General features: G+C 40.1%; 1 protein-coding gene across 1 annotated transcript in view; it reads left to right on the top strand.

Moving 5' to 3' along the window:
- Nucleotides 1-464: 464 nt before the first annotated feature.
- OTOG (otogelin) overlaps nt 465-13,522 on the top strand; it is a 92,128-nt gene continuing 79,070 nt past the window's right edge. The window contains exons 1-10 of the mRNA XM_062494159.1: nt 465-516; nt 612-672; nt 772-826; nt 1,988-2,078; nt 9,218-9,310; nt 9,522-9,676; nt 10,068-10,186; nt 10,559-10,764; nt 12,348-12,478; nt 13,333-13,439. Coding sequence (XP_062350143.1) covers nt 465-516; nt 612-672; nt 772-826; nt 1,988-2,078; nt 9,218-9,310; nt 9,522-9,676; nt 10,068-10,186; nt 10,559-10,764; nt 12,348-12,478; nt 13,333-13,439 — 1,070 coding nt within the window. The remainder of the gene's footprint in view (nt 517-611; nt 673-771; nt 827-1,987; nt 2,079-9,217; nt 9,311-9,521; nt 9,677-10,067; nt 10,187-10,558; nt 10,765-12,347; nt 12,479-13,332; nt 13,440-13,522) is intronic.

Consider the following 13,522-nt stretch of genomic DNA (forward strand, 5'->3'; position numbering starts at 1 on the left):
GCCGTTCGTTATTCAAGTCCTGCCATCTGTTTGAGAGGGGCCACTACACCGTGCTGGGCACGGACAAGATCTGCCACTAACAGCAGGAGCGGGCGCTCGGTCCGTGCCCGCCCGCAGGAGCTGCGGGAGCAGCCCCGGCTCCGCTCGCCGCGGGGTGGGCGCTGAGAGCGGCGGTCCCGGGTGCTGCTGCCGAGACACCGGCACACACGAGCCGCCTCCCAAAACCCCGCAGGGCGGAGGAGCGGACGTGAACGCGTGGAAGCGGCGATGCCAGGGAGGGAGATGCGGTGGTCGGGCCAGGACCCCGCCGTCCGGCGAGGGGCGGTGTCCGGGCTGGGTGCCGGGCAGGGCCGGGCCGGGGGGCGGGCGGTGGATAAACCCCCCGGCCGCCCCGCCCGGGAGGGCGGGATGAGCTCGGGGCGCAGGTAGCGGCCGGAGCTCCGTGGGAATCCGCTGCCGCCCGCATGGAGACCCGGCTCCTCCTTGGAGCGCTGCTGTGCGCCTGGCTGCCCTCGGGTGAGTGCGTGCCGGCCTGGGAACGGCACGGGAGGGCGGGCGGGGCTGGGCAGGGCAGCCCTGGCCATCGCTAACCTGCCGCCCTTGCCTTCCAGCGCTGTCTCCCTGGGCTGCCCGGGCGCAGCTCCCCGCCGCCGGGGACGTGCCGCTGCCCAGGTAAGAAGAGCCGGCCGGGGCTCAGCGCAGCCCGTCCCGGGCTGGGAGGGGGCCTGCCCTGCCCGGGCCGAGCCAACGCTGCTCTTTTCTCCCCCTCAGCCCAGACAGCACCGTGGGAGCCCGGAGCAGGGCCGGCCTCGCCGCGGAGGTGCAGGTGAGGATGCTGGCCGGGCACCTCGGCTCCTCACTGAGGACACCGGGATGTGCAGCTTCCAGCCGGGAAGGACCCGGAAAGAGAGCATCCATCCATCCGATGCATCCATCCATTGCATGCGGGGCTCATGAGGCTGATGGGTCCAGGTGGTGCCGGGCTGCCCGGGGAGAGCCCTCTGAGGGGGCTGGCAGTGCGGGACCGAGGGATGGGTGTTCTGGTTGTCATCGGGATAATGAGCTTCTCTCGTATTGCCTCAATAATATGTCTGTTCGTTGCTGTGAAACCATCCGTGTTTTGGGTGGCTGTTCTACCCTTGGTGATCCTTCAGGACTTGCTCTCGAATGTGTGTTTTATCCCAGCCCCGAGGATCGCCAGTCCCGAAGGAAAGTTTAGTGTTAAAGCAGCGAGTGAAGATTGTGTGACTGTATCTAGAGCTTTAGCTTGTTGAAGAAATTGTGTTATACAAAACATCCTTGCTCGAGGTGAAGCTGAGATCTGGTCTGGCTCATCAGCAGCAATTGCTTTATGGGAGCCTTTTTGCTTCTCGGGAGAGGTAAACGAGCTGGCAGTATCGGGTCACTGCAGCTCAGCACTCAGGTTTTTGGATGTGGATTATCTTGGCAACTCGACTGTGTCACTCATGGCACGTTGCTGAAATGTAATTAGGGTGTGTGGTTCCCACTCCCTTATTCGAGGCTGGGAAAAGGAAGGATTGCTTTGTAGTCCTTGTTCATGGCTCCTCAGAGGGAGTCACCTTTCTTTCTGCTTTTTCCCTTCTCTTTCTGGGAAAAAGCTCAGCGAAGAAAAAATGTCACATAACTGCAAGCAAGTAACCAAACCAACCACCAGTAATAGTAAATGCTCCACTCCAATTCTCCCATCAAGAATTCAATTTCAATTAAATTGTTTCTTTCTGGGCTAGCTAGCCTACTGAGCATAAATCTTTAATAAGAAGTATGTTCAAGAGGAAGGAAAAAGAGAAAAAATGCAGTCTTCAGTAGTGTGTACTTTTTACTTTACCATGGAGTTTTTTTGAGAGCTTTATAGTAAGACAATATGAAACAATAATCTTAAAAAAATAAAAGGTAAATTGACTGAAAGACCAAAGAGATTTTTAGGTGTCTTGTTTATAGCTGTTGATTTCTTTGTTCTTTCTGAAAGGAGTCTGGATTGGCAGTTTATAACTCTTCACCTACAGCAATGTCCTTGTCTCAGAACAGGAGAATTCACAGTATGAAATGTGGACCATCCAGTAAGTTATTTATGTTTCTACATGAAGTGAACTTCTCTTTTCCCTTTTTTTCTCTATTGTTTAATCATTCTTAGGAAGAAAAAAATCCTAAAATAGCCATCACAGGTCTTAATGATAATGAGGCTCTACCTTGTTTGGTCTCAAAAGTACCTAGGAGTATGGAAATTTGTCATGGGGTTTCACCTAGCCTGAAGTTTACACCTGGCTCTGGTTTGATAATTTGAAAGTCTGTTCTTAATGCAGGTTTTCTGATAAAGAATTTTTAGAGAGGAAATCTTCTCATATGGTGGTATACCTAAAAATGTGGATTGATGATTACACACCATTAAATTGCATGTCCTGTACCTTTTTTTGTGCTTAGAGATTTTTTTATATTTGCTTTTGCCAAGGTAACCTGCAGATGCTTTTTGTGTGTATGATCTACGGGGTAATAAGATAAGGTTCTTTTGGCCACCAGCTTGCAGTGGTGGGCATTTGCTTGAGGAATGTGCATCTTTGTTTTTTTTGATTTGTCTTATTTTCAGAAGTGAAGTGGACAGGCTTAAAATATATTTGCTAAAGGATAAAGATTTTCTGTGCTAATTCTGAGACATGTCTGTGTCTTGCTTGTCTTGTACAAAGGAGAAGAATGAAGCAAAGTAATTCAGAGTAATTTTAGTTGGTGATGCAAACCCTTTAGTTTTTAGTTTTTCTTCAGTCAGCCTGATTGCATTGGATGTGGGACCTACCTTGAAGTGAAGAGTCTCAATTTGCATCCCATAGTTTTACAGCCCAAAAGCAAGATGATGTGTGGAATGGACTCATGAATTGTGACTAGGGTTGTTTTAATGTCTTCAATGCACACTATTTTCAGAAGCTTTTTGGAAGTGTGTAGCTGAACATGGAGGAGCAGCACAAGAGTTTAGAGAAGCATAATATTGCTCAAAAAAACCCTATTACCATGAATGTCTCTCTAGTATGTGAAAGAAATCATAGTTATGCTGTGTATGACAAAATTGCTTTAGAAACCTGGGACTCAATACTAATCAAAATTCCTCAGTATTTGAGGGTTGTACCATCTTATTGACCAAGAAGTTGCTTTTTTTGAAATACTGAATAAAGCAGATTACAAAGAGAAAATATGAAGATTATGCAGAGAAATTTGTTCTCATAATTGTTTTCCTGGGTTTAGTCTTTGCCTAGTGAAAAGTTCTTTAATTTAGATTAGTAGATTTAATTTTTTATTTCTGATCTGGAAAAAAGCTTCCAAGATTGAACAGTGCTACTGTTCAAGTGTGCAAAAAAAAAAAAATAAATCCATGAACATAAGCCCTTTGCAAGACTTCTATTAAAAAGCTTTTGTCAAGGGTTTATGTATAAGTGTATTGCTTCTTAAATGGGCCTAATATTTAAGGAATGGAAGCAAAAATATGGAGCTAGGGAGAACAAAATATTTGCAGATGTCTTATGCTAAGTCATCACATGGCTAAGCTTCTAAAGGAGGATGTGGTTACGATGGCAAGAATTTGGTTTTATTGCTCTCTGTAGATGTAACAATACAAAGTTTTTGTTATCTTTCTAACTTGTACTTCTGTGAGGCAAAAATATTCCATATGGCTTTTCCAATTCTGTAGTACTTGTTTTGGAAAGGCAGTGTTGTTGAAAACAGGCCTTAAAAATTATCGATGTTTGCCCATACTTGAAGGCAAATAAAATCAGCATTATTAAATTCTTTTAAACAATGGAATACATAGACTTGGAAGTTTCCTTTTTAAATCACAGTAAAGCATGTGGCAAATGGAATCTGTTGTTACCTGTTAAGACATTAAAAAAACAAAACAAAATAATAACCTCATCTGTTTTGTACAGCGCTCATAATACTTAGATAAGTAGTTTTCCTTTTAGTCTCTCCAATTTAAAGAGAGATGCAAGCTGCTATAACTCTGCCCATGGATTGGGATTTGCAAACTTTTGGGGATATATGAAATAATAAACCTTCTTTGTTTAAAATTCTGAACAAATGGAAACCCAAATCAGTGACAAGAAACCCAAACAAAAAGAGCAAGGTAGACTGTCAGCTGCTTTCTCTACTTTAGCAGTGTCTCTAAGAAAATTATGCTTTGAAAACTTGTGGAACTGTCATCATAATGAAATTATGTTACAGTCAATTTTTCCTGCAATGCCAGTTTTTCTTGGATTCTATAACTGTATAAAGATAAACCAATGTGTTTTATGTGGAATGAGTGGATGACTTTTGTAAGAGGTCTCTTTACCTTTGTGTTGTATTAGTCAATTGAAAGCATTTCAGAAAGTGATGTCGTATCTTATCTGTCAGTGGAACAAAAAATTTTCAGTAGCACAAGTAAATGCCAAGAGTAAAGTTCTGTCTTAGTTTCTTGTAGCCAGAGAACATAGGATTTGAAATGTGTATCAGAATAACTGAAGTTAACTTGTCGTTTATGTAGCTGTTAAAAGTTCAATTTTCTTCCACACAAGTCTTATTCCATGCAAAATTAAAAAAAATAACAAGCAAATGTAAAAGTCCCCAAGCCGCAGACAGGAAACTCCTGAGTTGAAGCATATTAAGAACTTGGGATGGGCAAACCAGATTATTTCTGGAAGTATTCAGGCTGCTGTTGCTGAGCATTTCTAACATTCTAAACACTACTAATTTTCTTGTTTGGAAGTGCTGTATCAGGTATGAGTCATAGAAAATACTTGCCCCTTACAGTGTGTGCTTGAGAACTCATTTCAGGAGATGTACCAGAGCAGAAAATATGCAGCTAACTGCAAGGCTCTTGGAATTTAAGGGTCAAAATTGCACATACCACTCACCTCAGAATCTCAGAGATGAAAAATTTGCATCCCAGAGCAAGGGGGTACTTGGCCCTGGGCTGTATTGCATCCTGCTGAAGCCTGTATGCCAGGGAAAACCTGTGCCACTGCAGGCAGGTGCTTTCAAAGACTATGAAGTTGAAGGGGAAAAAAGAATGCAGGAAATACTTGTTGTATTAATTCTCCCATAGCTGAAGGAACATCTGAAAACTTGCACCTAGATAAATGGGCAGTGGAAATTATGCAGAGTTACAAAATACAGAATTTCAAGGATGTTGACCACAAAAATTTAAATATTACATTTTAAGCATCTATTCTATCCTTTTATGTGTGGATCTACATCTAATTTAGGTTTCTTGCAAGTTCTTATCCTGATCTGCTTTTTCACCTTTCCTTTAAAGAATATAATTTGTTTATTTTAAAATAATTGGTCATTTTAGTACTGTGATTACCTTCAGACCCTTGAACTGAACTACTCTTCAACTCTTGCAGAGCTACTTTAAAACTGTGTAATTTTTAAAGAATTCTGAATCATATAATTCCTATTTCTGTAAATGACTCCGAATTTCTAAAAGTGTTTGGGTCAGAAGTAGATATCTAGGCAGAATCATAAGAATTGAGGCATGGGCTGGATCTTGCACCTATTTTGCAGAAGCAAAACTTTATCGCCTCAGATATCTAAATAAATCTTTCAGATTAAAAAATTTCTGTTCAAGTGAATCTAGTAATGAATGCCCTGAAAGGAAACGTGTCTGCTATTTTGCATTAAGCAATTCTTTTCATGCTGTGTCTTAAATAGTAGAAAAAAATAGTAGCACTAGACAGTACTTCATGTTTTATGGAAAATACTCATTGGATCGTACAAGTCAGGCATAAAGAGTCAAGAATTAGTAGTGTACTGGTGATAATGGTGTATTACTGTGAGGTCAGACCTGAGCTCAAGCATTTGTGTTCATGTGATAGTTAAAGCAAAAAGCAAGTATTTCAAAATTATATTTTCTTGAACCAAATGGAAAAAACTTTAATTTAGATGTCTGTTTGATTTAATATCTTATCTTTTGTCTGGAATACATAAAGATGATTTCTTTGCAGTTACCTCCTTGTGTTCCAGAAGAAGAGCATTCATTTAGTGACTATCTCACTTCATGATGAAGGACTCCACACTATATAAATTACTTACTTTATTCCTGATGACCATGTTGGATTAGAAGACCAAATCATGGATGAGCAACTCAGGACATAGAGTTCAATAGGAAATGAAATAAATTCAAGAGATTTTAAGTATTCATTGGAGAAGTAGTAAAGTAAGAAAGCAGATAAAGCTAAGTGTCCATCATATCCAAGATGCAAAGCCACAAAATATATTGTATCAATAATAATATCTCAATATAAATGTGTATTTTAATGAAGATGCAAAAATGCCTTTGAACAGCTATCATGATGCTGCTAAGGAATGTCTCCGTGTGAAGCTTGGACACTGCTTTGCAGAGCCCTTTGTAGTGATGTGGGCTGGATTGCAGTCACACTTCTTCAAAGACTGTGATAAATAATAGGCTCAAGGTTCTGCCACTGCTCATAGAAGAATTTAAAAGGGGGATGAACTGAAAAGAAGGTCCATATGCTCAAGGGACTAAAAAAACCCTGCCCATGGGGCTGTAATTGCAGTCAGCAGTTACAGGGGTTAGAGTGTTTAAGCTGAAAACAGCAGAGAAGGATTCAGACTTGTGTCCCAAATCTTCACCTTACTTGATAAAGAAGGCATTTGAGGCTGGTTGCTTCATCGCAGCAATTATCAGGGCTATCTGCGGGTTCTAGTGGCAGCACTGGTTAGAAATCCCATTATTACTTGTGAGTCAAATCATGCTGCTTAGGCCTGCTATTTTCTGCTAGCAAAGTCTCACCAGTTTTCAGTTTCAGATTCCAACCCAGTGCATTCAACTGGCATAATGTCAAAGGGGAAAGAGGAGCTGAGGAGTTTTTAATAGGTGTTGCTTTCAGGTTAATGGAGGACAAAATATTCTTCTGTAAGTTTTCCTAATTTTCATTTTCAGTATGTCTTGATGTCTTTTCCCTTTCTGCAAGTATTAAAATGCTTCTCACATTTCTAGAGGAGAGATGAACTTTTGATATGGTCGCATGGGTTAGCTTATTTGGAGAGCTCATATTCCTTTAATGACAAAGATTAGAATGACCCCCTTTTTACAGGTTATTTTTTCTGCATACTCTAGGAAGTATTTCTGTGTTAATGGAGGAAAATAGGATGATAAAGGAGACCACATTTACAGTAGCAGGAGCACTAAATATGATCTGAAAAAATGCTGCTTTCCTCATTACCTGCATAAGGATAACTAATGTTTGCACACACAGCTGTTCTATGCAGTGTAAGGAAAGACACTTAAAAATGATGTAAAAAGGTATGTAAACAAATACAACAGCAGAGATTAATATTCTTTTTAGAATCACTCACAGACAGAAGAGGTCTTCATGAAGAAGAAAATGCTTGTGATTGAGTCATTTGATTTTTTTGATTCAGGTTTGACTAACACCCTTTCTCTCTAAAGAGAGCCAGGGAGACCCTGCAGAGTGACAGCAAAGGTCCTCAGGTCAGCTGATTGCACAATCTGAACAAACATGTCTTGGAGCAGGTTACCTGAGCCATGCTCGGAGTGGAATCATTCAACCTGGAACATCAAAAGGGGGTTAACTTCCTCTACAGCTCAGAGGAACATGACTTGCAGCCTAATTGCACATTATTGTAACTGGACAGGCAACTGGGCATAATCTTAAGAGAAGCAAAGAACAGAGACCAGAGCTCTGGTTACACAGGTCTCACAACACTCAAGATGAAAGAGAACAATGTCTGCCTCTCTTGACAAGAGGAACAGGCTTTTGCATTATTGACAAGGTTGGTCACAGTGAGCATGTAAATGAGATGGCTCAGCCAGTGTAAGTAGGGGCATTTCTGCATGGTGCTTTGGTGCGTGCATTATTTTTTATTGGCTATTTTTTATTGACCTGCTAGGCAGGCAGGGAAAAGAGCAGGATAGTTGGGCTAGCAGGCAAAGAAGCATTGCCTTTTACTTTGTCTACCTGCCTAAGGGAATCACAATTAATTGTTTGGATAATTTGAAAATCTTCAAGTAATTAGTACTTATAATGATTGCAAATGGTAATGGCTTGAAGTTGAAAGGGAGTAAGTTTAGATGGGATATTAATGCAAAATTATTTACTAAAAATGTGGTGAGACACTAGAATAGGTTGTTCAGAGAAGTGCCCCATCCTTGGAAGTGTTCAAGGTTAGGTGGGATAGAGCTTTGAGAGACTTGGTCCAGTGGGGTTGGAATGAGATGATCTTTAAGGTCCTTTCCAACCAAAACCATTCTAGGATTATTTTTCAAGAGTGGTGTATTTTTAAAGATTTAAAAAAAGAAGGCCAAGCCTTCAGTTTGTGTCTTCCTTAAACAGTGTCTTCTGAGCAACTTGTCTGTTTTCTGCAACAAAAGCAAACTCCGTTTGTATTCTAAAGTATAAAAGCTACTGCGATTGCATAATAGTAAAATTAAAATCCTTCCCTAAACAAAATTTATAGGAGCAAATGCTAGCAAAATAAGTAAATGGATCACAATTAAAAAAAAAAGGATTTATTAATGAGGTTTAAATTTAGTATCAGGAAACTTTGTTTCTGCTTTTGTGCATTTTTCTTTAGACTGTGAAAACTTTTGTCATATTTTGATAGGGATCTTCACTGGGAAAATAGAAATTAAAAATACCAAAACAACACCTCCCTCCCAAGCCCAAACCCAAACCTGTCATTGCACGTCAGAGATCTGTGTCTTTATGGAAAGTGCTTGTTGTTGGTGTACTTGGGAGCTGTAAGATGGAAGGAGGGCAGGCAGGTATGGATACACAGCTGGCACCAGAACACATGTATTTCTAAGGTAGCCTGTTCTCATCCTGGCAGAGCTTACCCACAGGGTGTTACTTGTTTGGCTGTAGGCACTGGGCTTCTCTGTGGTGCAGTACTTGTTCACTCCTTCCATTCGTGGCTTAGGGCATTGAAAACATGCCAGACTAACACATCACAGGCATTTTGATTTGGCTTCTCCAAAGATGCAATAAATTTACTAATGTGGCTATGTAACTTGAGTTGAAGCTTTCACACTGTGTTTCATTTCTGTGGGGCAGGTTAGACTCTCCAGGACACTTTAATGCTAAGTTAGCAACTCCTGTCATTCTCAGAGTTACACTCAGTGAAAGAACTGGGTCTTAAGAAAGAAAACAGTCAGAATTTCTTTTTGACAAGCCTTTGTTTTTTTTCCACTCAGATTCACTTACATGTTTTAATGGAGGTGAGTGTGTCAACAGAAAGCTGTGCAACTGCAGTCGGTTTAATGCGATGGGACCGAGATGCCAGACAGGTGTGTAAGGAGAAATCTGACTGGGTTTCTGGGATTGCTCCCACAGCTACAATGACTACTCTGCCTAAAGGCTCCCTTCATGCTCTGCCATTTTCTCCCTCCTTTCCTCCTGTTATTATATTTCACAGCATGTCTCATGCACTGCCCCATCTCAACTCCTGTTTGTATCAAAAAACCATTGGTGTGTCTCAAGTGACTCTCCTTTTGTTAGTGTATAATACAGGTGCTGAAAGAGATCATATATGCAGGACATGGGGCCAATATAATTTTGAAACTTTTGATGGACTCTATTATTACTTTTCTGGGAAATCCACGTATGCCCTTGTGAGACACACTGAATTAGATGAACAGAGCTTTTCCATACAGGTAGGGAATGGTACTTCTACATTCTTTTGAACTGTTGTTGAACGTGCTAGTGATGTATTAATTTTAAGATATTAAAATATCCTGAGATGATAATAGGGGGTTGTAAAATATAGTCTAGATGTGATTGTAACATGATGTGGGTTACAAGAATAGAATGTAAACAGCTGGAATAAGACGGATGTGTGTCCTTCCAAAGCCTGCTTTTTCACTCAAAGCTGTGAAAAGACCACTCCATGACCATGGCAATGAAAACACTGCTCACTTTTTTTCCACAACGGGGGACCCAACTTCTTGTTCCCATGCTAAGTGCAGATTTGGGGGCATCAGTCCTGTTACATGTTTATTGCAAAGAATTTGATTGAAACATTGACTTTCTGACTTTATTTGGCAGGTGAATAACGATCCTGAATGCCATTCTTCTCCTTATTCCTGCAAGAGGTCCATTAGTTTATTCTTTTCTGGAGGTGAACAGATAAAGATGAGCAGTGAAGTCACCCATAAAGGATTTGGGTAATTGCAGTAATATTTCTAATGCTGTAGTTACACTGGAGTTAATATCATGGTATCATTTTGATAATAAAGATGTAAATTTATTCTTTGGTAGGCTGAAAAAGCATCCAGATCACAGCTGCAATAATTACTCTTCATTTGTAGAGTAGTGTCTGAGAAAGGTGATACCTAAATTAGTGGTATATAGAATTAAGTATGATCATTGGCATTCATGATTTTTGCTGTTATTTGCAAATTCATTTGGTTAGTGGAGTTATTTAATATTTACATCAGGGATTTTCAGTTGTATGAAGGAGGCATCAGCAAGTAATTTATTTTTAATAAATACATTTTCTAACGTAATATTATTTTTGGTTCTGTGTGCCTTCCCAGAGTACAGTTACCTTATGTTATTGGAAACTTACACATCCAGAAACTGGCTGGATACTTCCTGGTCAGGCATCAGTATGCCTTTACCCTGGCTTGGGATGGTGCATCTGCAGTGTACATCAAAATGGCACCAGAGTACCTGGGCAAAACCCATGGATTGTGTGGAAACAATAATGCTATTCTGCAGGATGATCTGGAAACCAGTTATGGTGAGTATTTAAGGAAGTTCCTGTCATGTAATGTGTAGTCTTTGTTGTCTTGTTTTGTTGAGATTTTTTTTTCCAATGAAATAAATGTTACTTTGCTAAATTTCTAGTTGTAATGGTGATGAATTTAAGATGGTGACTTTTGGAATGGAAAATAAGATATGGAAATTCTTCTGCTAAATGATATTTAGTTATGAGGACCAATTTCCCTGTAGGTGGGGCTCTAGGGAGGAAGATTTAAACTTGCCTTACTCAATTACCTACAATGGTATTTATACTTCAGTTTCCTGGGACTTGAAAGGTAAAATCTGTGTTCAAATGTTCACTGCCTTTTTAGCAATTTTGTGGCATATGAAAGCCTGAGGTGCTGCTATTGGAAATAAATCAGTAATTATAAATCAGATTAATGAAAACTCAAATCCTGTTTGATCTGGCATTGCATATGTGCTAATGCTTTCAGAAATAATCAGTGATCTTTCACAGTCAACTTCAGACATTTCCAAAAGGCTTGGCTTTCAGTAAATAGTGAGTGAAGACATCTATAAAATGAGCAAGGAAAAGAAAAAAAAAAAGGAAAAATATCAGGTCCCTTGAAAAGTATCTCAAGTGAGGCCATAAAAAGTTCTGGACATCATTGCTTTGGGCTGTTTAACTGATGGCTCCCCCTCTTTAACTTGAGGATATTTCCATAGAGCACTAATTCAAATCTCACAGTGGATGTGGTTTCCTCTGCTGTTCATGCATTCCCCTTAGTTTCAGAAAACACCAGCCCTGCACTGTTAAGTCTTTACTCCCACTAATACATTGCTCACTAAATCAAGTTGTTTATGCTAATATCAAGATCAAGGGGTCATTTCCCCAGAGACTTTTCCTCTCACCTTTCTCAGTGTCTCAGTCCCTTACAGATGCATTTGTAGCACAAGTGGATTCACTGTGCATGAGCTTTACCTACTTAGCCTGGGGAGCAGCAGTAGCAAAGATGTGGAAAGATAGGCATTTGTGGGTAAGCCAAGCAGTAACCAGTGTCACCACCTGTCCAAGGTGGATAATAATCATGATGTACGAGTTGGTTTAACCCTAGTATGGACATTTCTGCTTGAATAAGAGTCACACCTGTATTTGATTGATTCAGATTGTCCTTTTGTACCACTGCAGTGACCCAAGAATGCCTCATATTTCTTGGGTTTTAGACTCCCTGTTGGGAGTTTTATGTAAAGTTGCAGCATAGACCTATGTATTATTTATTAATATATTTAAGCTTTTTTATTAAGGCTTTTATTACTTTTAGTCCATTGATGGACTAAGGCAGGCATGGTCTTTCCCCCTTAAACCCTTTCCTTGCCAAATTGCCTGAGTAATCTGCTTTATGCCGTATGAAAGCCCACTTCTGTAGTCCCTTTTAAAAGCATTTTTTGCTTCTTGAAAGGACCAGATTGATTTCAGCTGATTCACTTAGTAGTAGGAAGGGTTAGGTGTTCTCTTCTAGATGTGCTTTGATTATTGAAATGTTTCCCTGGGAAATCCTGTGGAAGCACTATTGTTCTTCCAAGTCACTCTGTGATTCTGTGTGTGTGTGTCTTGTCTAGGAAAACTGACAGATGATGTAACAGAATTTGTAGAGAGCTGGCAGGAAAATCCTCCACAAGGAACCCCCGACTGGGATAAATCTCTTCTCAATGAACCACCGTGTTTGACACAAAGCCATGAATCTCTGCAGGTTTGCATCAACCCAAAATGATTATTGCCATAGCTGGTGATTCTAATTGGAGCAAGGATTTGACTTAATTTTCAATGAATAGTTTGAAAGTTTTTAAAGCTTTGAAGGAGGCTGGAAATATTCACATCTTTTTTGGGATAGTTTAATTAAAATGCTTGCTGCAGCAGGTCTTTGCTTGTCTTCTCGTCACCCCAGGGCTCCCCCCTCCTTTTATTTAATATTCAATTACTGATATTTCCAAATATTTTAATCTCTGCATAGCAGCCAATAGAAGTGCTTGACTATGAAGCTGAATGAGTGACAAGTTGTAAAATATGGGATTCTTCTATAACTTTTCTATAAGAAGGACAGAAAGAAGAAGGGAAGCAAAACCAGAGTCAGAGCACCGTTAATTTCCAGTGTTTAAAAAGAGAATTATTGTTGCTTTTTTCCATGACTTTGAAGTAATTTTTCATTTTAATTAGCATTTTCAGGATATAACCCTTAAATTAAAGTGCTTTGAAACTAAAGCTGGTGCCAGTTATGGCTTATTTCTCTTGCCTTTTACTGAGTAATTCAATTAAAATGAAGGCTTTTTTCAGGTCATCTTGGCTTAGCTGAAAGATGATCTCTGCCCTTTTTGGGGAAGGGATATGTTTTACTACCACTGGTATGACCTTGCATGAAAGATTCAATGTTATGGAAACTCTGACATGGGGAGCAATGTGTTGCTAAACACTGCTTCTATTTGGTGAGAGGAAAGTGATTCCTAGACACAGACAGATGTCTATTCTGATTTTCCACAGCATTCTATCTTATTCTGCTTATGTTTATTTTTGAAAACCTCATTATAACAGCTGTCTCTCTCATTTCAGAAGGCATATGCTCTGTGTAATATCCTGTTACACCCCCCATTTAAACAATGTCATGAGTATGTGAGTCCTCTTTCTTTTATGGCAAGCTGCACAAATGATCTCTGCATGTAAGTGAATGTTCTTGGCTAATTCCAAAGCTATTATTAAAAAACTATGGTCCTTCTATCATAAGAATGAATTATAATTGCTT

The sequence above is a fragment of the Cinclus cinclus genome, chromosome 6, assembly GCF_963662255.1.
Source record: "Cinclus cinclus chromosome 6, bCinCin1.1, whole genome shotgun sequence".
NCBI classification, from domain to species: Eukaryota; Metazoa; Chordata; class Aves; order Passeriformes; family Cinclidae; genus Cinclus; species Cinclus cinclus.